The sequence below is a fragment of the Schistocerca piceifrons genome, chromosome 1 (genome assembly GCF_021461385.2).
Source record: "Schistocerca piceifrons isolate TAMUIC-IGC-003096 chromosome 1, iqSchPice1.1, whole genome shotgun sequence".
Taxonomy (NCBI): Eukaryota; Metazoa; Arthropoda; class Insecta; order Orthoptera; family Acrididae; genus Schistocerca; species Schistocerca piceifrons.
In genome coordinates this window covers 1,006,416,034-1,006,441,842 of record NC_060138.1, presented here as the reverse complement: position 1 = coordinate 1,006,441,842, position 25,809 = coordinate 1,006,416,034, and the positions used below count along the sequence as shown (strand labels likewise).

At 38.6% G+C, this 25,809-nt stretch overlaps 1 protein-coding gene across 2 annotated transcripts in view; it reads left to right on the top strand.

The window, feature by feature from the left end:
- LOC124796524 (ankyrin repeat and SOCS box protein 1-like) overlaps positions 1 to 25,809 on the top strand; it is a 122,546-nt gene that overhangs the window by 4,201 nt on the left and 92,536 nt on the right. The window contains exon 2 of one of the 2 annotated variants that reach the window (XM_047260707.1): positions 22,591 to 25,632. The exons of the other annotated variant lie outside the window; for it this stretch is intronic. Within the exon in view, the coding sequence (XP_047116663.1) occupies positions 22,757 to 23,899 (1,143 nt within the window). The 5' untranslated portion in view covers positions 22,591 to 22,756 and the 3' untranslated portion in view covers positions 23,900 to 25,632. Of the gene's footprint in view, positions 1 to 22,590; positions 25,633 to 25,809 lie in introns of those variants that run through there. 2 annotated transcript variants of the gene reach the window in all.

Here is a 25,809-nt window from a genome sequence, read left to right as displayed (position 1 = left end):
ATGTTACGTATATTGGTCTGTAATTTTGCTGGTCTGTTCTTTTACTGTTGTTAAATAAAGGAGACATTTGTACCTCTTTCCAGTCAGTTGGGGCCTTTGTGCTGGGTAAGAGATTCACAATAAATGATAGCCAAGTAAGGGACCAATGCCACTGAGTACTCTGTGTAAAACTGAAGTGGGATTCCATCTGTACCTGTTGACTTATATGTTTTCAACTCTTTCAGTCGTTTCTCTATCCCATGGATATGTCCTCCTTACAGAAGTCTCTGTGATGGTACTACGATGGTATGTTTGTATGATCCTCCTGCATAAATAATTTCTTTAATGTGCAATTTAAAACTCTGGCCTCCCTTCTGGTGTCTTCTATTGCCATACCAGGCTGGTCAACAAGTGACTGGGTGGAAACCTTTACCCAAGTAGCAATTTGACATAGGACCAGAATTTTCTTGGGTTCTTGGCAAGATCTTTTGCTAAGATATGACAGTGGTGGTCATTTGTGTGGTTTGCAAATCAGTCTTTTTACAAATGCATGAATTTGTACTAGCTTTTGCCTGTCATCTGCATGTTCTAACTTGAGATACCTGTGTTGGTGCCAACTGTCCAGGTAGCAAATGTTCTTTGACTTCATTCCAGATGCCACTATCATACAGGCTGCCATCTGGAATGCTGCCACTGCTGATTCTTTGATGACCACAACAGAGATGATGCCCTTTGTATAGCTGAAAATGGACTATGAGAATATTTATAATTTTGTTTGCACATGTTTGCCCTTTATGGGCTGTACACTTTTCAAGCTATTTGCTGTTGTTCATTTTGACTTTATGGCCATTATGAAGCAACCTGCAAAACATATCAAACAGAGAAAGAATAAAACATGTAATTTGTATAACAAATATACATAAAAATGCACGAAATGGAAAGAGTCATCAATTTGATATAGGAGAAATGTACTACCTGCTAAGTTTCCTTTCAAATCTGACCCTCACAAAGACCACGTTAGATGAAGTCATGAAAACACTCACTTGAAGAATGAATGATGCAAGGTTGCATTTCTGCCTGTATATAGTATGGCCATTTGTGAGTTCAGTGTTGACCAGGGGAGGAACAACAATGGTGCACAAGCATTTAACACATTTTACAAGATGTTTGTCAGCTCCCTTTCTGATATTAGGTTGTTGCCTTTCAAGCATGTGTTTGAAAAAGCGGTGTCTAGGCCAGTTTGCCATCTCAGAAAGATTATTTGTCAAAAAGCAGTGACATTTGGGAAGTAGACTGGAGTACTATCTCCCCATATGGTGACTAACACTTCTTCTTATGTCTGTGCACAATAGTAGTAATTAATTATAACTACAAGATGTGGTACAAGGTTTGTTTGTTTATTCATCCATCCAAGGATCATCTTAAAATGATGTAGGACTTGTCATCATTTTACAGTTAAAATAAATAGATCGAAAATATACACACACAGAGTATGTAAGTATGTAGCCTAAAGTTATCAACAGACACACACACAAAAAAGGCAGAAAACTTGCTATCTTTCTTGAGCTCTAAAAAACACACACACACACACACACACACACACACACACACACACACACACACACACACACACACACACCTAGGGTGATGTGGGAGTTGTGTCAGGTGGGTTTAATGGAAATGAAGAGAGGTCAAGAGCAGGAAGAGGGGTTGGGGTGGGTAGCTAGCAACCTGGAAGGAGGCAGCCAGCTTGCTGGGTAGGAATGCAGGAGGGAGGGGTGATGGGCACATGACCTAGGTATGTAATGCACAAGCGGTGTTGTCAGTGGTGAGCAGCACAACTGAAAGTGATGTGGAGAGGTGAATTGGGAGGGAGTATAGGACAGAGGAAGGAGGAGCTGTTGGGTGGAGGGTGAGGGGGGCAATCAGTTAGGGGGGTGCCATGTGGCTTAGGAGGGTGCCATGTGGGTGTCCATGGCTGTGCTGTGGATGCGAGGCAAGGTGTTCAGATTGTGAAGGTAGATGACTCGTAAAAAGTTTGGCTTAGGAGGGTGCCATGTGGGTGTCCATGGCTGTGCTGTGGAGCTGTGTATATATGTTCACCCTGAGATTAGGGTGGTTCTGGGAGCAAAGGGTGTGTTGTAATGTGCCTCCCATCTGCACAGTTCAGGAAAGCTGGTGTTGAGGGAAGGATTGAGATGGCGTAGGCTGTAAAGCAGCCATTGAAATTGAGCATGTATTGCTCAGCTACATATTGTATCACTGGGTATCTATTTTGCTCTTTGCCATAGTTTACTTGTGGCCATTCATTCTGGTGGACAGCTGGTGTTGTCAAGATAACATAAAAAGCTGTGCAATGATTGCAGGGAAGTTGGTATGTGATGTGGCTGCTTTCACAGGTGGCCTGGCCACTGATGGGGTAGGACAAGACTGTGACAGGACTGGAGTAGAAGTTGCCAGGTGAGTGGATTTGGCAGATCTTGCACCTTGGTCTACCACAGGAGTATAATCCCTGGGATGGATTCTTTTGGTGTGGAATGGATTATAGCGGCTGAAATGCAGGTAATGTTTGCGGCTAATAGGTTTAATATGGATGTGGCTGGTACCATCGGAGAGTTGGAGGTTAGCATCAAGGAAGGTGGCGTGTTGGGTTGAGGACGGTGATGTGGATGCGAGGCAAGGTGTTCAGATTGTGAAGGTAGATGACTTGTAAAAAGTTTGGCTTAGGAGGGCGCCATGTGGGTGTCCATGGCTGTGCTGTGGATCTGTGTGTATATGTTCTCAAACCTTCACCGTCCACTGTTCCCCAGCAGCTCCGACACCCATGCGTCACATAACAAGTTCACGCACCTGCCATCACTCCTTCCTGCGTTCCTAGCCAGCAAACGGATGCCTCTCTCAAGCCTCCTACCTCTGTGTTCCTCTACCAACCCCACCTGAAACAATCCCCACACAATCCTAGTCTACCTGTTGAACTCACTCTTGGAATTTTGCACCCAGCTGGGGCACAGGGATGTGTGTGCATGCATGTATTTTTTTTGTGTGTGTGTGTGTGTGTGTGTGTGTGTGTGTGTGTGTGTGTGTTTGTTTGTTTGTTTGTTTGTTTGTATTGTATTGTAGCTTAAGAAAGGATACACTCCAAAAGCTACCAAGTAGCCTGTCTTTTTTGTGTGCGCCTGTTGACACCACAACGCTTCTGATTTTCCTTGAGGGGTTTTGTTTATTCCTGAAGTATTTACATTCTTCCTTAAGGTTCTTACAATGAATATGTAAATATGCTTGTGTGAGAAAAATTCAGGTGGTTAGTTATGGCTTTGGTTATGGGACCACCTTGGCATTCGCCTAAAAAGATTAAGGAAAACCACAGGGAACCAAAATCAGATGGCCAGACAGAGCAAACTCCATCCTCTTGTATATGAGGTTAGTATCATAACAACTGCACGCCGTATTTGGCTGGTCCCTATTGTACAATGTTCTTTAATATACACACAGTTTACTCCAGATAACTTTTAATATAAACAAATCTTTACTGTTAATCACTGCACACATAAACAACAGCCACTTTTGGCTCCTGAATGATGAACATGCTGTACTGGTCGTCACATTAACTCCAGTCTGTTTGGAAAACTGACCCTGGGCCTGTAAACATGCCACTGTGCTCGATATATGTCTTTGTGTCCTCCCCTCGGTTAATCTGAAAAATTGAGTCAGCATCCCCCATTATGAGTGAGATGTTGAACTCAGGAGAATGACAAGACATTACTATCATGCACTTTATACAATGAAGAGCCAAAGAAACTCGTACACCTATCTAACAACATGTAGGGCACCTGTAAGCATGCAGAAGTGCTGCGACATGACATGACATGGACTCAACTAATGTCTGAAGTAGTGCTGGAGGGAATCGACACCATGAAACCTGCAGGGCTGTTCATAAATCCATAAGAGTATGAGGGGGTGGAGATCTCTTCTGAACAGCATGTGGTAAGGCATCCCAGATATGCTCAATAATGTTCATGTCTGAGGAGTCTGGTGGCCAGCGGAAGTGTTTAAACTCAGAATTGTGTTCCTGTAGCCAGTCTAGCAATGTGGGGTGTCACATTGTCCTGTTGGAATTGCTCAAGTCCATCGGAATGCACAATGGACATGAATGAATGCAGGTATCAGACAGATTTCTTACATACCTTACTTATGTGTCACATGTCAGAGTCGGATCTAGACATATCAGGGGTCCTATATCACTCCAACTTTCCCACACCATTACAGAGCCTCCACCAGGTTGAACAGTCCCCTGCTGACATGCAGGGTCCATGGATTTATGAAGTTGTCTCCATACTCGTACATGTCCATCCACTAAATACAATTTGAAAAGAGACTCGTCCCATCAGGCAAGATGTTTCCAATCATCAAGGCTCCAATGTCAGTGTTGATGGGCCCAGGCAAGGCGTAAATCTTTGTGTCATGGAGTCATCAAGGGTACATGAGTGGGCCTTTGGCTCCGAAAGCCCATATCGATGATGTTTCATTGAATTGTTTGCAAGCTGACATTTGTTGTTGGCTCAGCTTTGAAATCTGCAACAATTTGTGGAAGGGTTGAAGGATTCTCTTCAGCCATCATTGGTGCCATTCGTGCAGGATCTTTTTTCTTCTTCAGCGATGTTGGATATTTGACGTTTTACCGGATTCCTGATATTCATGGTACAGTCTCGCTACCTTGGAGATGCTGTTTCCCATCGGTCGTGCACCTACTATTGTTATAGTAGTATATTCAAACTCACTCAAATCTTGATAACCTGCCATTGTATCAGCAGTAATCGATCTAACAATTGCACCAGACACTTGTTGTCTTATATAGGTGGTGCTGACCACAGTGCTGTATTTTGCATGTTTACACTCTGTATTTGAATATGCATGCCTATGCCATTTTCCTTGGCACTTCAGTATATATCATGGCACATGATTTTCATGTAAAATCATTGTAATGTGACAAGAGGTTGTAGTTATCTCCTTTCATTATTAACCACTAGTTAGTCCTTAAAGCAGTATTTGAATGTGTAATGTGCTTTATGTACAAAGAATATTTTAGCTGTCTTTTTAAAACAGATATATTTTAGTATCATTTTCAACACATTGTGCAGTTTCTTGTACAGTTTTATTCAGTAATAGAAAATGCTGTTTTGAGATTTTTTGTTTTTCCTTGGTAATTGTAGGTCCAAACTGGCTCTTGTTCTATGATTATGGATAAAACTATTTGTGTAATACTTAGTAATGTTTTCACAGATAATACACTACAGACAAGTAGATATACCCACTTGGTGCAGTAAGGACACCCAGTTTTTTAACCATTTCTTTACAGTGAGCCTGACTACTACTTACAGTTATTATTCTTACCGTCCTCTTCTCCAATTTAAAAACTGTGTCTATGTTTTGTGCCTTTGACCCCCAGAATGGAATTCCATAGTTAAGAATTGCGTGTACTTAGGAACAGTATGTCACTACAAGATTGAACTGTTACAAACTCATGATGGAAGCCTGGTAGCAAAACATACTGATGACATTCTTATTGCCAGCAACTTTATGTTTGTGTGTTCACCCCATGTTGACTGAGACTCAATATTCATCCCTAAGAATGTGGCATTTGTTACACGATCTGTAGATTTATCAGCTATGCTTCTTCAATCTTTATGCTGAAGTGCATTCTGTTTGCTTCCTTTATGTTCACTGTTAATGTATTACAGACTTCCCAATCATAAACATTCTTGAGGGTTCAATTTCCTTTCTCTTATGGAAGTTCAAAGTCATTGAGTTATATTAATAACAGAACTGAGCCAAATATGCTATTCTAAGGAACAAGATGAGTAAACTATCTCTACCTTTTGCATCCTGTTTTGCAGGTAGGAGTAGAGGCACACATTTGTTATTCCTCTCATACCTAATACTTCTAGCTTGTTTGATAATCTTTCATGGTCAACTGTGTTAAAAGCCTTGGACAAGTCCAAGAGTATGATTGTAACACAGCCATTGTTGTCAAGAGCTCAGAGTAATTCTTTTGTGAACTCTGTCATGGTTGATATTGTACTTCTCCTGCTTCGAAAACCAAACTGTGTTTCCTTAAAAAGGTTAAACTTTATACATGTTACTCTTATTGATTCAATTATTTTTGAGGATGCAGAAAGTAGTGAAACTGACCTGTAATTTTGAATACTCTCTCTGCATTACCTTTCTTTAGTAAGAGCAAAACTTGTGTTAGCTTTAGATACTCTGGAAAAATACCTGAACTGTAGGACTTTACTTGTGTGGTGAACAGGAGCCCCTAAGCTATTGCAGCACACATGTCATTTCTTGTAAAATTCTCAGATGTCCAACTGGATCACATCATAATTACACTGTGATATTTTGGCAAACAGAGTCAGTTGCCATCTTCAAGTGGTCCCCAGTGATTGCTGCTCCACTCCAGTTGAGCAACATGAGCAGTGCAGCAGTCATCAGGGAGTGCCTGAAGATGGCAATGAATCTGTTTGCTGAAATATTCTGGAGTTATCATGACATGACCCAGCTAGACAAATTAGAAATAGACTGGGAGATCACCTCTTTTCTTTCTTGTGCTGCAGCCTTTCATCTCTGACTGTCTTTAATACTCCTCCTCTTCCATGACAGCAGCCTGTGATGTTGACTCAGCCATTTCCCTAGGTTCAGCTTACTTTTGTTGACTCTTCATTCATTTCCCTTACATCACTTTTTGGCTCAAGTAATTTTGGTCCCTTTTTGTGTTTGACCTCCATTTCAGATTTGTGAGCTCTCTGGGGAAGAATGCCCTACATAGTGGCAACTGCATACTGTTGGTGACCCCCTGTGCCCCATAACTGTGTAAACTCATGTATGTACTTATAAGCCACTGGGGTATTCAATCAAACTTGGTTGGGTTGTTATGCAGAGTCCACACAGGATATGTTGGCCGATAAGCACTGACCAGTTTTCGTCCAAAGTGCTGCCTGAGTTCGTTCATGTGTTCGGAAGGGGAGTCCGACAAGTGTTTGCCACCTTTCGGCCAGTTGGTGATGACAGAATTGAGGTGCCCATCCAGTAGTTTTTCTCAAAGGTTTTTTCAGAAACTATACAGTAAAAATTTTCATTTTTGCATTACTTATTGCTATACATTTTAGGTTCATGGTGATGTGCCCACCATTTCTATAATGGTTATAGTTATTGTGATATTTATGTGGAAGTAAGACACTGCGCGAAATTCGGAAAAGTTTGCAATGGAAAATAGAGGTCACTATGATTTTGCATTTGGTGCGTATTAGATAATATGTTGCATTGTATGAAATTTAGCTAACATACTGAATTTTACTTTAGACTTGGCTAAACATGTCTGTCACCAATCTTGAGAAAATTGATCTGATGCAGCACACACTTTTTCGATCACGCTGCGCCAGCAATAAAGACAGAGTGAAATATCCACAATGTTCCTAATATTTCATAAACAGTTTCAGATATCAAAGTGAGATTTTGGCAAATGATAGCATGCAAAGAGGACAGTATTTTGCCACATCATTATTATGCAAAACTTCATTATCTGCCTTGTTATTCCACTAACTACAGACTTTTTCAATGAAAGAAATACTCATCAATAGCTGGTGAAACAAGAAACTCTATAGGTTGTAGAACAACATAAGTGATGACGTTGCACATTTTTTTTTGTACTGAGGATGTGCTTTTTCAAAAGCTACTGACCTTACTTTTCCTCACTTACTCACTTAATAAATCACAGTTTCAGAATTTTCTCACAATTGTGTCTGCACAACATGTTACTGAGGTGAGACTGTATACACTCCACCCTGTTTTGGAAAAGCAGCAAATTTTAACACAGCAACCAGATAAATGTATAGGTTTTACTCAAAATTAACCACTGATGACATTTCTTTGGAAGTTACAAATGGTTAACAACGTTACTGCTTTCCCTACCCTGGCTACCCCATGGCAAGAGGGACAAGCCAAACAACTGAGAATGAAACAATTTACTCAGTACTTGGTGTATACTAGAACAGATGGAGATACTTGTATGGTGATGGAATCATTAGTTTTTGTGGAAGATAATTTTGGAGAAGCTGAGTCATTAGGAAAAATGCGCAATAGATCACTGTTGATTAAGGCCTCCTCTGCTGCATAATCTCAAGCTCTTCAAATATATTAATGATTAGATGACATACCATTAACTATGGCCCCACATAAAACTTTGAATCTGGTGCAAGGAGTTACCTTTCTCCGAGACCTTACACTTCAGGCAGATGACAAGCTACAAACTAATCTTGAATGCTGAGGTGTATATTTCATCCAACATGTACAAAAAACTCCCAAGGATAAACAAACATATACAGGTGCTTAGTTAAAGTTATGATGTACATGTATGATGTGAAACCTTATGTTCTGCTGCCCATGAATTGTTTCCAATGTTGATGCTTTGGTCATATGTTGTCCCTCTGCATGGCAGATCCAAAATGTGGAAACTGTAGGCAATCACTCCATGAAGCTCGTCCTTGAGAAAACCACCTTTATGTGTCATTTGTGCTAAGCACCATCGTGCACATTCACCGGGTTGTCCAGTATTTAAAATGATCTTTTGACCACATGTCATGTATTGAGGAAGAAACAAATATGAATGCCTGCGTCCTGTCAACATGATGACTAATTATGGAAAAGTCACTGCTTTCAGCACCTCAATTGTTTCCAAACCAATCCTATCAACACCTTTCACTCTTGTGGTTCCTGAAACACCATCTTTGGAAACCACCTCCCACACCTAGATGGAGAAGCAGCTTCCTCCTCTCCATCTATTAGATAAAGGGCTCACTCTTGGGACACCTCTCCCTGGAAACCCACAGGTCAGAGGGCTGACCCCACCCAATGACTGAAAGAGCCAAGACCTCTAGGTCCAAGGGTGGCCCGCTCTTCATCCATCCCCATGCCTGAAGCACATAGGTCCTCACAAGAATCTCAGTCAGCAAAATCTGCAAAACAGGAGAAGGAGCAGGATGAGGATGAGGAGGAGAATAATAAGAATAATTGGAAGGAGGCTTTTCTGGAGATGTTGGAGGCACCATATCACACCGTATCATTGTAATCTGAGACAATGTTCATTGATGTTACCCTGCAGGCAAAAATGACAGAAAGTGGTTCTGGGACATGACCAGTCATTGTGTCCCCTTCACACCTAACTCGGACACCCTCAACATGATGTCCAATGGAACAGTAATGGATACTACTGTCACATGCTGTAACTGAATAAGTAATCTCCACTTATTCTGCAGTTCGCAATCTGTTGGTATTGCACTGGCCCCAGTAGTAATTTTTAGGTTTGTTTGCACATATGTCATCAGTGGGTGCATTCCTCTCTCTACCATGTTGTAAACAATAATGATGTGAGTGCAAAATATCCCAGTGAACACCATTTGTAATATTTAGGTACCTTCAGGTGGGGTACTTACTTCCTTTGAGATGACCACCTTAACACCCTACTTGGATATTTCAGTGTGCAGGGAAGTAACACTTCATCTAGTAGGGGCCTTTTGATTGACCAGCTCCTTTCCAAACTTGATCTGTGCCTCCTCAATGATGGTACTCCATCATGTTTCAGTGGTGTTCATGGCAGCTTTTTGGCTATTGACCTAATGATCTCTTAGCCTAATCTCTTAGCTTCAGTACATCGGACACTCCACAGTGATCTGTGTGGCAGTGACACATCTACATCTTCATACATACTCTGTAGGCCACCATATGATGTGTAGCAGAGGATGCCCTGAACAACTACTAGTCATTTACTTTCATGTTCCACTCATAAATAGAGTGGAGAAAAAACAATTGTCTGTATTCCTCTGTATGAGCCCTGATTTCTCATATGTTCATAGTACTTACATGAAATGTATGTTGGCAGCAGTAAAATCGTTCAGCAGTCAGATTCAAATGTTGGTTCTCTAAATTCTCTCAGTAGCTTTCCCCAAAAAGAGCATCACCTTCCCTCCAGGGATTCCCATTTCAGTTCCCGAAGCACCTCCATGATATTTGCATATTGTTTGAACCTACCAGTAACAAATCTAGCAGCCCGCCTCTGAATTGCTTTAATGTGTTCTTCTAATCTGATGTGTTGCGGATCCCAAATGCTGAGGCAATACTCAAGAATGGGTCGCATTACCATTCTATGTGCCATCTCCGTATAGATGAACTACACTTTCTTGAAATTGTTCCTACTACCAACCTAATGTGCTCATTCCATTTGGTATTGCTTTGCACTGTTACGCCTGGATATTTAATCAACGTGATTGTGTCAGGCTGCACCCTACTTATACTGTATTCAAATGTTACAGGATCATTTCTCCTACTCATCCACATTAACTTACATTTTTCTACATTTAGAGTAAGCTGCCATTCATCACACAACTAGAAATATTGCCTAAGTCCTCTTGTATACTCCTACAGTCACTCAATGATGACACCTTCCCGCACACCACAGCATTACCATCAAACTACCATAAATTGCTGCTCACCCTGTCCATCAAGTCATTTATTTGTATAGAGAATAAAAATGGTCCTATCAGACTTCATGGGACACTTCTGATGATACTCTTGTCTCTGATGAATACTCACTGTTGAGGACAATGTCCTGGGTTCTGTTACTTAAAAAGTCTTCAAGACACACACATATCTGAGAATCTAACCCATATGCTTGGACCATCATGAACAGTCTGCAGTTGGGCATTGTGTCAAGCATCTATGAATGTGGAGTCTGCCTGTTGCCCTCCATACATAGTTTGTAGGATATCATGTGAGAAAAAGGCAAGCTGAGTTTTCTGTGAGTGATGCTTTCCTGGTGATCCTCTCCCTTCCTTGTCACCGCATGATGGACCAGTTACCACAATGGGCTCTTCGAAGAGCCAACTGGCATTTGTATACCTCTGCTGTCACATTCACCCCTTTTTTTTATCAGAGTGCATCAACTAGGTTGTGGGAGACATCTTTGACGCAGTCATCCGTGTCACTGGGGCTACTACTCATCTTTCTACAGGGACACTTCACTACCGGCCAATCCCATGGTGGACAAAAGACATTGCAACAGCTATTCAGAATTGTTGTACATCCCTATGTCATCTCGAGCAGTATCCTTCACATGTCGTCCCCCTCACTTTTAAGCAACTCCATGCTAAACCTCACTATCTTATTAAGTGCAGTAGGGAGGAATATTGGGAGCACTATTTCTCCTCCTCAGGAATTTATGCCTCTTCCTCCCAGGTGTGGGACAAGCTCCATGGTATTCTCGGCCACCAAAGATCAACAGCTATTCCGTATCTCGTCCTTCAAGGTTGTCTATGTACTTATGCGTTGGTTCTTACTGAACACCTTATGATCCCTTTTGTGACAGCATTGACATCATCATCTTAATTGGCTACCTTTCTGATACAGAAACAAGTTGACGACATCCTCCTATGGTTCAGCTGCCACCAAGACAAATTATATAATGAAAATTTCAGTGGCAGAGAACAGCTTCATGCTGTTGCTTCAACTCAAAGTATGGCACCAGGCTCTGATTCAATTCATAAATAGATGATCCAACATCTGAATGTTACTCAAAGGTTATGTCTATGCAGAGTCTTCAACAATATTTAAATTTAACGGAGCTAAACTTCTAACTGTTGTTATTTATAGATCCCCAGACTCCGATTTCACAACATTTTTGCTAAAGCTAGAGGAGGTTCTTGGTTCACTTTATAGAAAATACAAAAAGTTAGTTATATGTGGTGACTTCAATATTAATTGTATAAGTGATTGTGCAAGGAAGAGGATGCTGGTAGACCTCTTTAATTCATATAATCTTATGCAAACTGTATTCTTTCCAACGAGAGTGCAAGGGAACAGTAGAACAACCATAGACAATATTTTTGTTCATTCCTCATTACTAGAAGGGCATTCTGTTAGCATAAAGGTGAATGGCCTTTCAGATCATGATGCACAAATTTTAACTTTAAAAGATTTTTGTGCTGCAACACGTGTTAAATATAGTCATCAGCTGTTCAGGAAAGCTGATCCAGTTGCTGTAGAGACCTTTGTAAACCTTATAAAGGAACAAGAGTGGCAAGATGTTTATAGCGCTGATACAGTAGACGATAAATATAATGCTTTTCTCAAGACTTTTCTCATGCTCTTTGAAAGTTGCTTTCCGTTAGAACGTTTAAAACAGGGTACTAGCACAAACAGGCAGCCTGGGTGGCTGAATAGAGGGATAAGAATATCTTGTAGAACAAAGTGGCAATTATATCAAAACGTTAGAAACAGTCAAAATCTAAATGCAGCAGTCCATTACAAACAGTATTGTAAGGTGCTTAAACATGTTGTTAGGAAGGCAAAAAGTATGTGGTATGCAGATAGAATAGCTAAGTCTCAGGATTAAATTAAAACCATATGGTCAGTCGTAAAGGAAGTGGCTGGTCTGCAGAGACAGGTCGAGGATATAGAATCAGTGCTTAGTGGGAATGTCCGTGTTACTGATAAGTCGCATATATGTACAGTTTTTAATAATCACTTTCTGAATATAGCAGGTGAACTAAATAGAAACCTAGTCCCAACAGGGAATCATATAGCGCTCTTAGAAAAAAGTGTTCCGAGACTGTTACCTGAAATGTTCCTTCATGATACTGACAAGAGGGAGATTGAGTTAATAATTAAATCACTAAAGACCAAGAACTCTCATGGATATGACGGGGTACCTAGCAGAATACTGAAGTATTGTTCTATGTATGTTAGCCCAGTTCTCAGCCATATCTGTAACTTTTCCTTCAGGAGTGGTCGGTTTCCTGATCGATTAAAGTACTCGGTAGTGAAGCCACTTTATAAAAAGGGAGACATTGATAATGTTGACAATTTTAGACCTATTTCTATGCCATCGGTGTTTGCTAAAGTTATCGAGAAGGTTGTATATACAAGGTTACTGGAGCATTTAAATTCACATAATTTGCTGTCAAATGTTCAGTTTGGTTGTATAAATGGTTTAACAACTGAAAATGCTATATTCTCTTTTCTCTGTGAGGTTTTGGACGGATTAAATAAAAGGTTGCGAACGCTAGGTGTTTTCTTTGATTTAACGAAGGCTTTTGACTGTGTTGACCACAAAATATTACTGCAGAAGTTGGACCATTATGGAGTAAGGGGAGTAGCTTACAATTGGTTCGCTTCTTACTTTAAGAACAGAAAGCAGAGGGTAATTCTCCGCAATATTGAGAGTGGTAGTGATGTTCAGTCCCAATGGGGCACTGTTAAGTGGGGCGTTCCCCAAGGGACGGTGCTGGGGCCGCTGCTGTTTCTTATTTATATAAATGATATGCCTTCTAGTATTACAGGTGATTCAAAAATATTTCTGTTTGCTGATGACACCAGCTTGATAGTGAAGGATCTTGTGTGTAATATTGAAACAGTAACAAATAATGTAGTTCATGAAATAAGTTCATGGCTTGTGGAAAACAATTTGATGCTAAAACACAGTAAGACTCAGTTTTTACAGTTTCTAACTCAGAATTCAACAAGAACCGATATTTTGATCAGACAGAATAGGCATATTATAAGCGAGACGGAACAATTCAAGTTCCTAGGCGTTTGGATAGATAGTAAGCTGTTGTGGAAAACCCATGTCCAGGATCTTGTTCAGAAGCTAAATGCTGCTTTATTTACCATTAGAACAGTATCTGAAATAAGTGACACTTCAACACGAAAAGTAGTCTACTTCGCATATTTTCATACGCTTATCTCGTATGGTATTATTTTTTGGGGTACTTCTTCTGATTCAAAAAGGGTATTTTTGGCTCAAAAATGGGCTGTTCGAGCTATATGTGGTGTAAGTTCGAGAACCTCTTGTCGACCCCTATTCAAAAATCTGGGAATTCTGACATTGCCCTCACAGTATATATTTTCTTTAATGTCGTGTGTTGTTAGCAATATTAGCCTATTTCCAAGAGTTAGCAGCTTTCACTCAGTTAATACTAGGCAGAAATCAAATCTGCATGTAGAATGCACTTCCTTGACTCTTGTGCAGAAAGGAGTGCAGTATTCTGCTGCATCCATTTTCAATAAGCTACCACAAGAACTCAAAAATCTTAGCAGTAGCCCAAACTCTTTTAAGTCTAAACTGAAGAGTTTCCTCATGGCTCACTCCTTCTACTCTGTCGAGGAGCTCCTGGAAGAGCTAAAAAATTAAGCAAATTCCAGTGTTACATTGTTAATTTTCTTCATTTAAACTTACGACTTGTCACCTGAATATGTTTTTTTATATTTTATTTTATCTGTTTCTAATATCGTGTTATAATTTCATGTATTGACTCGTTCCATGACCATGGAGACTTCTCCTTAATTTGGTCCCACGGAACAATAAATAAATAAATAAATAAATAGAAAAAAAATAAATTAACTTGAAGTTCTCATCCCTTCACAATGGCAAGATAGTATCATTGTTGCAGTCCTTAAGACAGGCAAATTACTATGTCTTTTGACAGCTACTGACTGATTAGTCTCACCTACAAGCTCCACAAACTGCTTGAAAGGACGGTTGCCTACAGATTGTGCTGGGTTCTTGAATCTTGGGCCCTTTTGTACCCGTACCAGCATGGCTTATGGGAGGGATGATCTACAACAAAATGTAGATGAGTAGCAAGAAGATCCTGTAATGTTCAAATACAGCATTAATAATGAGCTGCTTGACACAGCTGCATCAATTAAATATCTAGGCTTAATGTTGCAAAGTGGTACAAAATGGAACAAGTGTATAAAGACGTTAGTTGGGAAACCGAATAGCCGACTCTGGTTTATTGGGAGAATTTTAGGAAAGCATATCTCATTTATAAAAGAAACAGCTTATAAAACACTAGTGTGACCGATACTTGAGCACTGCTTGAGTTTGTATGGTCCCCACCAGCTCAGGTTAAAGGAACACATCGAAGCACTCTAGAGGTGTGGTGCTTGATTTGATACTGGTATGTTCAATCAGCGTGCAAGTATTATGGTGATGCTATGTGAACTCAAATGGGAGTTGCTGGGGAAAGTTAAGTACAGTTTCAGGATGTATAACTGGAGGCTCAGACATTTTTTTTTGGGGGGGGGGGGGGGTGCTCATAAATAATTGGTAGAAAAGTGCACATTAATTTCAGCAGAACTGGTATGCTTTCACACATGGTATACCTTTTACATGATAGGAAAAAGCTCTAACTAGACTGTGGCAGTAGATGATGAGTGACTGTATAGGACAGGTCTTGCATGTGGGTCATCCATAGGAGAATTGCTCATGGTGGAGATTGGAAGCAGGATTGACATAGGGATGTTATGTTTGTTGAATTGGTGATAGAATACTATTTTAGATGAGGGTGTGGTTTTGGGTTGGAGATTCCTTACCTCAGAACAAATGAATGTTAGTTGAAGTGCTGGAAAAAAGGATAGGTTGATTCTTTGATATGTTAACTAACCTTCCGCAAACACAGACCATTCATTATTGAATCAAGAAGAGCGGAGGTATTTGTAGGTGGCTGGAAGATTTCTTTAATATAGTGTTTTTTGTAGGATTGTGTCTAATTTAGGTGAAATGTTGCCCATATATGGGAAGAACATCCTGGATTTGATCAGCTACTTCTCCCGATTACCGTTTGAATGGTCAACTCAATTTACTCATTGTTAGAGCTGTATTAACCTGATCTGGAGAATATCCGTTGTCAGTGAACACAGATATCCAGCTCTTTTGCAAAGCTACCTTTATTAGGGACAACAAATGCCTGCTGTACCAGTATTTGAAGGATGCCCATAGTTTGTGAAGGGTGGTGGCAGTGAGACACCTGCAAATATAGGTCTGTGTGTGTTGGCTTATGGTACTTGGAATGTCCCAATGACCCATTATTTTTCCGATTGACTAAGACATATAGAAATCGTAGATCACAACCTTTCTCCACTTCCTTAGTAAACTGAATATTCCCTGGATGGAATTTAGATATTGTAAAAATTATAACAGCTCTTCTTCACTGTGGAGAGGACATACAAGTTAGTGAAACTCAAACCAAAAGTCTTCAGACAGTATGTAGATGATACTTTTGTGGTATGGTACCACAGTGAACAAGAGGTGTTACAGTATTCTCTACATCAGGTTAGGACAGCTTTAATGAGGAGTAAAAATGATCACTCACTAGATAAAGAAGACAGAGAGCTATTCAAATCCGAGATGTTTCTCTCAGATGTGGATAGAATCCTAAAGAAGCATTATGTTAAAGTAATCTTCAGGCCATCATTAAATAGCTGTACTCTTCACGGCTCTGTAAAGAATGATCTGGATTTGTTTTTTGGACCACCTGTTTCAATACTAGTGATCTTCGAAATTGGACCAATTTTACATGTTCATGAGAAATTTTCATTTTAACCTCTGTTTTTTGGTAATATTGTTGAAACTAACCCATCTATCAATAATGTCATTCATAAAAAAGATAGGGTGAGATAAATTCTGCATTCGATGAAACAAAAAGTGAGCTTATTGGACCACCCATTTGTGTACAGCTCCTCATTAAAGTTGGACCATTTCTCATCATCAGTGAAGACAATTTCAAACGTAGTTCTTCAGTAGTTCTTATGTACACTCTTTTAAATACAGAACTATAGCAACCCATTGTCTTGTATTTATTTAATATAGTAATAGAATAAAATATTAAAATTCTTTAAAATATGAAAAATAATATTAAAAAAAGTTTTTCATATATTGAGGGTTAAGAACTGAGACCTCATATCTGACAGATATCAGAAAAAGTCCTGGCTCAAAAAAACTTGTAAGTGAAAAAAAATATATGTTATAACAAAATGATGCAAAAAAGACAATGTACAACCTAATAATAATAAATGATTATGCTCCAAATAAAAAAATCAAAGCAATCAAAATTTTTATTAAAAGTTATGTTTTTGTAGCTCCCCTGTAAAATTTGTCTTTTGTCAGATACGTGGTCTCCGTTCTTAACCCTTGATATGATATAGTGATACCCATTCAACTGATATGAAGGAGGCAGGAAGAGAGAGATGCTCCTTGAAATTAAGTAGTGGTTATTATATTTCGTAATTACAAAATATTACATAAATGTATGAGATGGAAAAGGTAAAAATAGGTATGTACACAAATTTCAAATAAATTGACATTTGACTGTCATTGCACCACCGGCTCCTCAAAGCCCGTAATTTCAGAGTCCGACACCCAATCACTCAGCTCCTCAAAGTCAGTAATTTTCATCACCTCATATATACAGTCCAGGTCTTCATCAACATCTGGTTCATCAGTTTCATCTGGTTGGATGGAGTTAGTGCATGAGTTCCCCTTGCAGTTGACACAAATTAATGAGCACTTAATACCAGCCTTCCGACACCCACAACTACCTGCACAGCCCTCATTGCATTTGCAGGAAATTGTTGAGAGAAGAGACTGTGGAGCTGGTTCTTTGAGGTAGGAACGGGGCCAAGACTAAACTCTGAAGCCTGCCATCCCCAGAGGAGCAGATCCATCTGATGTCCTATTCACATTTGTACTTGTAAGCAGGTCCTCAAGCAAAGCTGGCGAGCTGCTGCCAACATTGGTGGTAGGGATGCTAGGGTGAATCTGGATTTCACAATCGCTTTGGAAAACAGGTCGAATCACAATTTGTCTAAAGTGTCTCCTGCCGTACCTCCATAGAGGGTTGTTAAAAATCAGAGGTCAGCTTCGACAATAGCTTCAGCTTAAGTGTCATGCTCTAAGAAGGGTTTGATATCTTCCAGAACACATTTATTTTTGACCAGTAGATTGACCACCTTCTTCTTGCCCTGACCGAAGAGTGCTGAAGTTGTCACATCCACTTATGGTATGGAGAAATATGAGTGCCCTTCTGATGTTGTTTGCCAGTTTGAAACTGCTGGAACCAAATACTTTTGATGAGGTCTTTCCTCTTCCAGGTTTCAAGAAATATATATTTGCTGATGGTGTGGCTAGGGCATTGAGCATGATGAGAAGGTCCGTATCTTCATCAACAACCACAACCTTCTCATGTTCCTGTGATACCTCAAGCACTGTGGCAACAATTAGGTGGTCTGCGTCTTCATTAGCTTGCTCTACTGAAAAGCCTTCATCTTCAAGCCTCGAAATAAGCAAGCTAATGAGACGTGCTTTATTTCTGTCATTGGAAAGGAATTGCTCCTGAGTCATAGTCACCATCATTAACTTGGTAAAGATGACCTCAGGAGTAGTGTGTCTTTTGCTTCGGCGGAGATGCTCAGCATATTTGATGCTCTTGGTGGGCAGATCTACTGGGTAGCCATCGAACACCACACTTGTCGCACTTCCGCTGTAGTGTCATTTTAAATATTCAATGTATTTGGTTAGCATTAACTGGAATGTTTCACCATTCTTCCATACAACCCGGTGGAGAAGAAATCCACCATCAATGACAAATGCTGCTTCTTCCAGGTTTACATCATTCAGTGGTGTGAACAAGTCATATAACACTAACTTGGGAGTCTTCCTCATTCCAGATGCATCGAAGAGAAAGAGGTGCCAGCTCATATCGTAAGAATTCTTTAAGCTGTTCGTCAGATTTTTTGAGAAGTGCTATCCGGTCGAATATGGTTTCTGGGTTCACTGGTACATCCTCCCCATAAATGGTCACTAGAGAGCAATAAACTGTGTCACCTATTGGACTGACGCAGGATGCTGCCGCCTGGTAACTGCACACTCACATTATGCACAATATTCTAGTAAAGCAAAAGATGCTCTTCCAAGTGGTGCATTTTAAATTAAAATCAGAGGTGACCTATATAAATATATTTGCCTCCAAATTTGGTCAAATGTAGGGTTCTGATTTTTTGAAGGTAACTTTCTGGATGATTACCTTAGGAATTACAAAAATACACTTTTGTCATTATTATACTGGCTTGCCAGGCAGAAGATATATACAAAGGCAGAATAACAAGGTGCAAAAAGGCTTTGCTGTTTAATAAGGGATTGCCAAAGTTGACCTTAAATTTCTTGCTACGGAATTAACCCCTGACTTTGAACAGTTTTTTAATTTTTTTTCAATCTTTACTCATGATAATGTTATTTTTGAGTTCTCTGCATAAAACTGATCTAGAGACCTAGATTTGTAAATGTGAAGTTCCTTACATGGTTAGCACTGAAAGTACAAACTTAGCCGTACAGAAACGGGTGGTTCGTTTCACTTTTGGTCTCATCAAACGCAGAATTTATTCCTCTACATCATTTGTATGAACGACATTATTGATAGATGGGTTAGTTTCAACAATATTACCAAGAAACAGAGGTTAAAACAAAAATTTTTCATGAACGTGTGAAATTGGTTCAATGTTGAAGAGAACTAATATGGAAGCGAGAGGTCCAAAAAATATGTAGATAGTCTCATTCAATGCAGAATTTTATGCCCTACAATTTTTAATTCCACTGTGTTTTCGATATTGTGAGTCATTTACGAGATATAATCACAAAACCGAAAAAATACCCCTTTTTTGGGTACATTTTTGCCCCCCCCCCCACCACTTTTCCACAACTCTGTCGAGGGGGGGGGGAATCTAGGATAGCCATATTGGGCCACAAATGAAGCCATTAAAACAATAAAACCTTTTGTAGCAATTATTTCCGATTTGTCTAATTTTTGGGTTTACCCCTACTGGACTTATATCTGTCATCTGGCTGCAAGCCTGAAATCTGATGAAATAGACATATCACATGTTGAGCTCCTTTTAAGTACGTTGCTGTTATGAAAATTTATAACTTGTCATGTTTTTCATGAAAATCTCATATGTTGGATTATGGCAAGTTATTTGTCTGACTAACAATACAGTATTGTTTCAAATTCTGCTACAAAAACTTGAAACTTTTGAATATTCTTTGCACTATAATACTTATAAACCTACTATTTCTATTTACTACATGTTACACAAAAACGTTTCAGTGTGTCTCTGAAGTAAAAATTACAGTGCACTTTTTTTTTCTTTTTTTTCTTTTTTTTTTTTTTTTTTTTTTTTTTTTTTTTTTTTTTTTTGGGGGGGGGGGGGGGGGGTCGGTTTTCAACTCTCTAGTAGTTCCCATTTAGTAGAATTTGGAAGACTCTGGGCATGTAATGTTTCTTCTTTGGTCGGTGTCACCTATAAGATGAACAGTGTTGAAGTTTAGTAGAAATAACACATATCTGTATATATGGTTACTGAAGATGTCAGTACGTTTACAGTACATGAAACATTTAAGTTCTTATTATCTCTGTGCGTCGGTTTTATCCTCGTAGATGGTATGTACAAAGGACAGTGTAAGTCTCATTTAATTTGTGGTTGCTCTGCTTGAGGGAGGTGGAGCTTTCACTATATCTTCCCCCAACCCCTCCCCATCTCTCAACCTTTCTCTTTCCATATGTGAGATCATCTTCCCTTCCTTCTCTTTTAAAACTGAAAATGCATGTGCCGCATTGATGGCCATTTACCTATGCTTTTTTAAATGGTGAGAGGACCTGTGTGAGTGGGAAGGGTGACACTTTTGTTTTGGTTTCCATAAGACATTCTTATTATCAAGGGCATACCCAGGGTCTGAACTACGGGGGGGGGGGGGGGGGGGGCAGGTCATACTAGTCTCAGGAAACAAGGACTCGAGACAGCATACAGCACTTCTTATTAAATAAAACAGTAAACCAGTGAAAAACGGCTTTTAATAAACATTTTAAGTACAAGAATGCACTTGTACAATCCGAGAAAACATGCAGCATTTCTTATTAAATAAAACAGCAAACTAGTGAAAAACTGTGAATATCTTCTATGGCAGCTGCCCCCCCCCCCCCCCCCGCCCCTCGGTACGCCCGTGCTTATTATGATAGCTATCAAATGTGTAACTGAAGTGTCAATAATTTTTACCCCATGTTACTTTATTTATGTGATATATACAGTCCGGTCGCCTAGCTGGTTGGTTTTCTTATTTACAGCTGTAGCTGCTGTGGATCACTAGTTAAATTAGATTTTTTTTTTTAACATTTTCTGTGAACTGCTTAAAGCAAATGTAAGAACAAAAGGTTTTCCATGCCATGGTTTGGTGATACAGCAACCAGTATGCAGAATGTGGAGAAGAAAATGTTCTTCATTCCGATTTTGAATTACTGTTTATTTATTCATCAGTAACAAGTGTTTCACCTGATTCAAGACATCTTCAAATTGACCTACATTAAAATACAATCAAATTAGAAAGGCTTGACACTACCTTGAGATTTGACAAAATTAGGAAAATTAAGAATTGGATAAATGTTAATACCATTGATAAAACATCTGCAAAATTAAATTACCCTCATCATGTGCATGAAAAATAGTTGAGGCAAACATTTGTGTTAAAAGCATAACATCCAATAACCTCAAACAAATGGAGTGAGTTAAAAAACCAAAAACTGCAGCCAGTCAGTTTCATGAAAGATGCCTTATTAAGCAAAATGCATGTCATTGATGAATAAATAAACAGTGATTTTAACATTGCATCCAAGACTCTTTCTTCTCCTCAAATGCTAGAATTTTCCTCTGAAAAGTGACATGCCCAAATTTGTTTCCCCTATCATTTTCTCATCCTAGTCTGTGTTCCATCACTCTTGAGTTTTCTATCGATGGGAATTATGTCCTGATCTTCTTTTCTTCCTGATTGATGAGAAAATTGGGTGTTAGACTTACCTTTTCCAAGCAAAAGCTACTGAATTGTGTCATAAATGTATTAAGCATCTCAGCCTGGCTGTGTTCCTTCTCCATATGTTACAGATATACTTTTTTTATCCTTGTACAACGTCACAGCGCAGTTGGCAACATTGTACAAGACCTGTTTACTGAACTGTCCAGTTTCCTTGTTCATGACCTGATGCTTGATATTGTATTTAAATATTGTTGTTATGCTGCCATTAGTATTTCAGCTGTGGCTGTGTTATGAGTTGTCTGTTTATGTTGGTGAAGACTCCGATAAAAATCAGACTGATACTTTTCCACTTGAATGGAATTATTTTTTATTGCGAAGCCCTATTCTGTGCTTTCCGTTGCTTTAATTTACATGGTCTTTTTTATGTCTTTTGTGAAGTCTCTTATGTTCCATATTCTTCAGTAAGTCTGTGCTGTGTACATACGTATGCAGTAACTAATTATCATAGTGCTGAATAGGACTATTGTAAATTTTATATATCTTGGATAAATGTGATTGCCTCTTTGTATACAGCACTGTTTTGTGTGTTTATCTGTTGTGTTGACAAACAGTTATTTTCAATATCGGCCAGTAGTGGAGAGTGACAATCTCAAAATACATTTCTATGACAAAGTATATTGACATTGTGATTTATTATCACATGCATATAGGAAACATTCAGATAATTGTTGAAGAGTGTTGCTGCAGTTTCTCTGAGACATCTTTTGAAAATCTTCCTACATTAGTAGTGAAAACATGTAATGGATATTTTTGCAAGTGCTCTGACTTATAATGAATTAAGAATGGTCAAAGAGATTATTTTACAATTAGCGTTTAAGAAAAGAGATTTCTTCACTCTGTAATTTATTTGTATGTTTTCATTCCAGTTACACCACTGTTGGAGAATACTACTACATTTCACATTAACATGCAGGAGATAACTTGTTCAAGCTGCTTACCAAATTTTGTATTATGGAAAACTGGTGTGGTAACCTGAATAATCAATTTCAGTATTTCCATTACTTATTTCACATCTTCTCATAAATAATTTAAATGGCTGAAGGAGGTGAGATAATAGAGGGTTTCCTGTGTCCGATATGTAAGGCAGATTTAGGATCTCCAAAAAGCCTTGAGACACATTTTCAAGAAGAGCACACAGAAGATCAAGATGTGATCAAATCAATTAAAGGTCTGTTAGGAAAGGCTAAGAAGAGAATCCTTAAGTTGGAAGATGAAGATCTACCTGCTGATTTTAGGACCACAGCACACTTACAAGATAGTTTTGAAGTGCTATTGTATGAACCTCAAGAAATAGGGGCATTCAGATCACACTCAGAATATTTTCGTATATTTAGGGGTTCTCGTTTGGAGAGATATGCTGCAGAAACAAATAAATTATTGATTCGACTGGATAAGTTGCTGCGAGATGTACCGGCGGATCCAGTGAAGAGGAAGTTGCATGAACAAGCTATAGTACCATGGATTGATGATCGAGATGTGAAGCTTTGTCCTAGCTGTGCAAAAAGTTTTCATGTTGCTCGAAGGAAACATCATTGCCGTCTCTGTGGAGCTATTATGTGTAATGAGTGTTCTCATTTTCTTGAGCTTGGTGTTGCTAAGAAAATGACAGGTTCTGGATTTGGTCATGATCTTTCTTGTACTTCATTCAATGTAGACAAACAAAAGAATACAAACAGTGGGGCTTTGGAGCATTCCAGCTCTGTGGCCAGTCTCAGTTCTGTAAAGTCATTTATGGATAATATGACTGGTGAACAGAATTTACGCCTCTGTGTGCATTGCAAACAACTTTTGGAAGCCAGGGAGAAGCTGAAAGAAAATCGAAGCCAGAAACCAATAATAAGTCAGTTTTATGAACGCCTTGCATCATATATAAAAGAAGCCGATGAGATGGCTGAAGTGTATTTTAAAATGTGTGAATCTTTGCAGTGTGGGGAAACAGCACATACCCCAGAAGAGGCACATATTTTAAGGGGAAAGCTTCTGAAATTAGCTGAAAACATTGACTCCTTAAGTAAAAAGATCACAATTCTGGGCACAAAAGATGTTGAAAATCCCCCAAAAGGTAAAAGTTTGCAACTTCAGAATATGATAAGGGTTGCATCTGTAGCTTACCTGAAAGAGAAACTGCTTGGTTTGTCTTCTCCTACAGAAGGGCAACGTATAAATAACAGATAATGTGTTGAATATTTTATAGAAAGGAAGAACAAATATATGACCAAATTCTACATTCTGCATAGTTTGTAATTTGAAATTACCCTAGGAATGTGGATTCATTAGTCCCATTCACTTAAGTGACACTATGGAAATGTACTGTGATTTTCTTTTGCTACGTCCATGTTTATTATGAAATGTGGAGTAATGAAAGAGAGAATATTGAATACTTTGTTATTGAAATATGTGTATTTTGATGGTTAAAAGTTCATTTCCAGTACTGTTTCTGTTAAAAGTTTGAATCTGCAGTTATTTTAGTATAGAAAAACAGTAGAAAAAAATCAGTAATGGTTGGTGTTATTACTACTTATAGAGAAATATCAATGACAGCTAGAGTAATAGTCACATATTATGGTTTTATAAATGTTGCACAATAGGGACAGGCTCTTGTAAACAGTTTTAAGATGTGTAGAAAATGCGATTTATTATGGTACATTAATATTGTAGCTATCAAGTGTCTAATGTAATTACAAATGATACATAATTGTTCTTGTATTTTCCTAATTATTATATGAGTACATCCTCTTCTATAAATTGTACATTACAATTTACATATTGTCATTTTATTCATTGGATTGTATCAGTTGCCATGATGATATTTAAGTCAGAATGTGTCCCCTGTGTTCATATCATTGCATGTAACATATGTTGTTATAATACATTTTGGTAACTAGGTCTGTAGTTCCTACAGAAATTAAAAGAAAATATTATTTGTAGTGGAGGCAGGGGTAAGTCACTTACCTTAATACCTCAATATATCGTGAAAAATAATAGTTTATGGTTATTATCACACTTGCTTAAAAACAGATGTGTTAGCATAAATATATGTACATGAGAAGCAGAAAATAGTAAATAACAGAGGAAAACCATTCACTCAGACACAGAACACACAAATGTATGACCAAATCACAACCAAAATAATGAGATGGATGGCAGCAGAAGGGGAAGCATAAACAATGCTTCATATCAATGGAATGATATGAAAAGTATTCTTAGGGACAACATGATCGGGAACAGATGAGAATAACAAAGTGTAAAAGAGAACAAAAGCTCCAAATATCAGTGTACGGTACCCATCAACTTACACTCACAACAATGATGTGATAAGGGGACTTTCTTATAATTTTTTTTAACTGAATAGGAAAGAAAATGAGAGCAAAGAAAATAAGGTCACAGGCATTACAAGGGGGTTAACAAGAAGTAGTAATGGAAGTGTAACATAAAGTGAAATATTCTTAAGAAAATGAAAAGCACCGTTTATTATTTTTTCTTTTATCAGTACTGGTATTTGCTACTAGCTGCAGCTGCTGTTGCATACATTCCATTTTCTCATACCTTTGCGTTTGGGCAGTAGCTTAATTGTCATTACCACTAACTAAACAGATACCTAAAGTTCTGTTGTTTGTGTTCTTAAGTGTGTGTGTGTGTGCGTGTGTGTGTGTGTGTGTGTGTGTGTGTGTGTGTGTGTGTGTTAGAGTAGAGTGACTTTTAATAGTGAAGGGAATAACAGTTTTGCATGTTTTGTTTCTCTTGTGTGTGAAACAACTGCTCTGTAATTTTCTAATTGCATGTAAGAAGAAAGCTTATTTCTGTTCTCAAAGTTAGTGTTTTTTGTATTTACTTAAATAAAGCAGATAAATTTGCATCAAAATTCTGTGTGTGTGTGTGTGTGTGTGTGTGTGTGTGTGTGTGTGTGTGTGTGTGTTTTTTTTTTTTTTTTTTTTTTTTTTTTTTCCTGATAAAAAGCAGATTTTTTACGCATTGTAATACTGGTGAAACATATTGTACATTGCATGGTGTGTTAGTAACAAAAAGACAAAATATTCTTGGTGAACATTGTTTTGTAATAGCAAGCTTGCTTTCAAGGTGAGAAT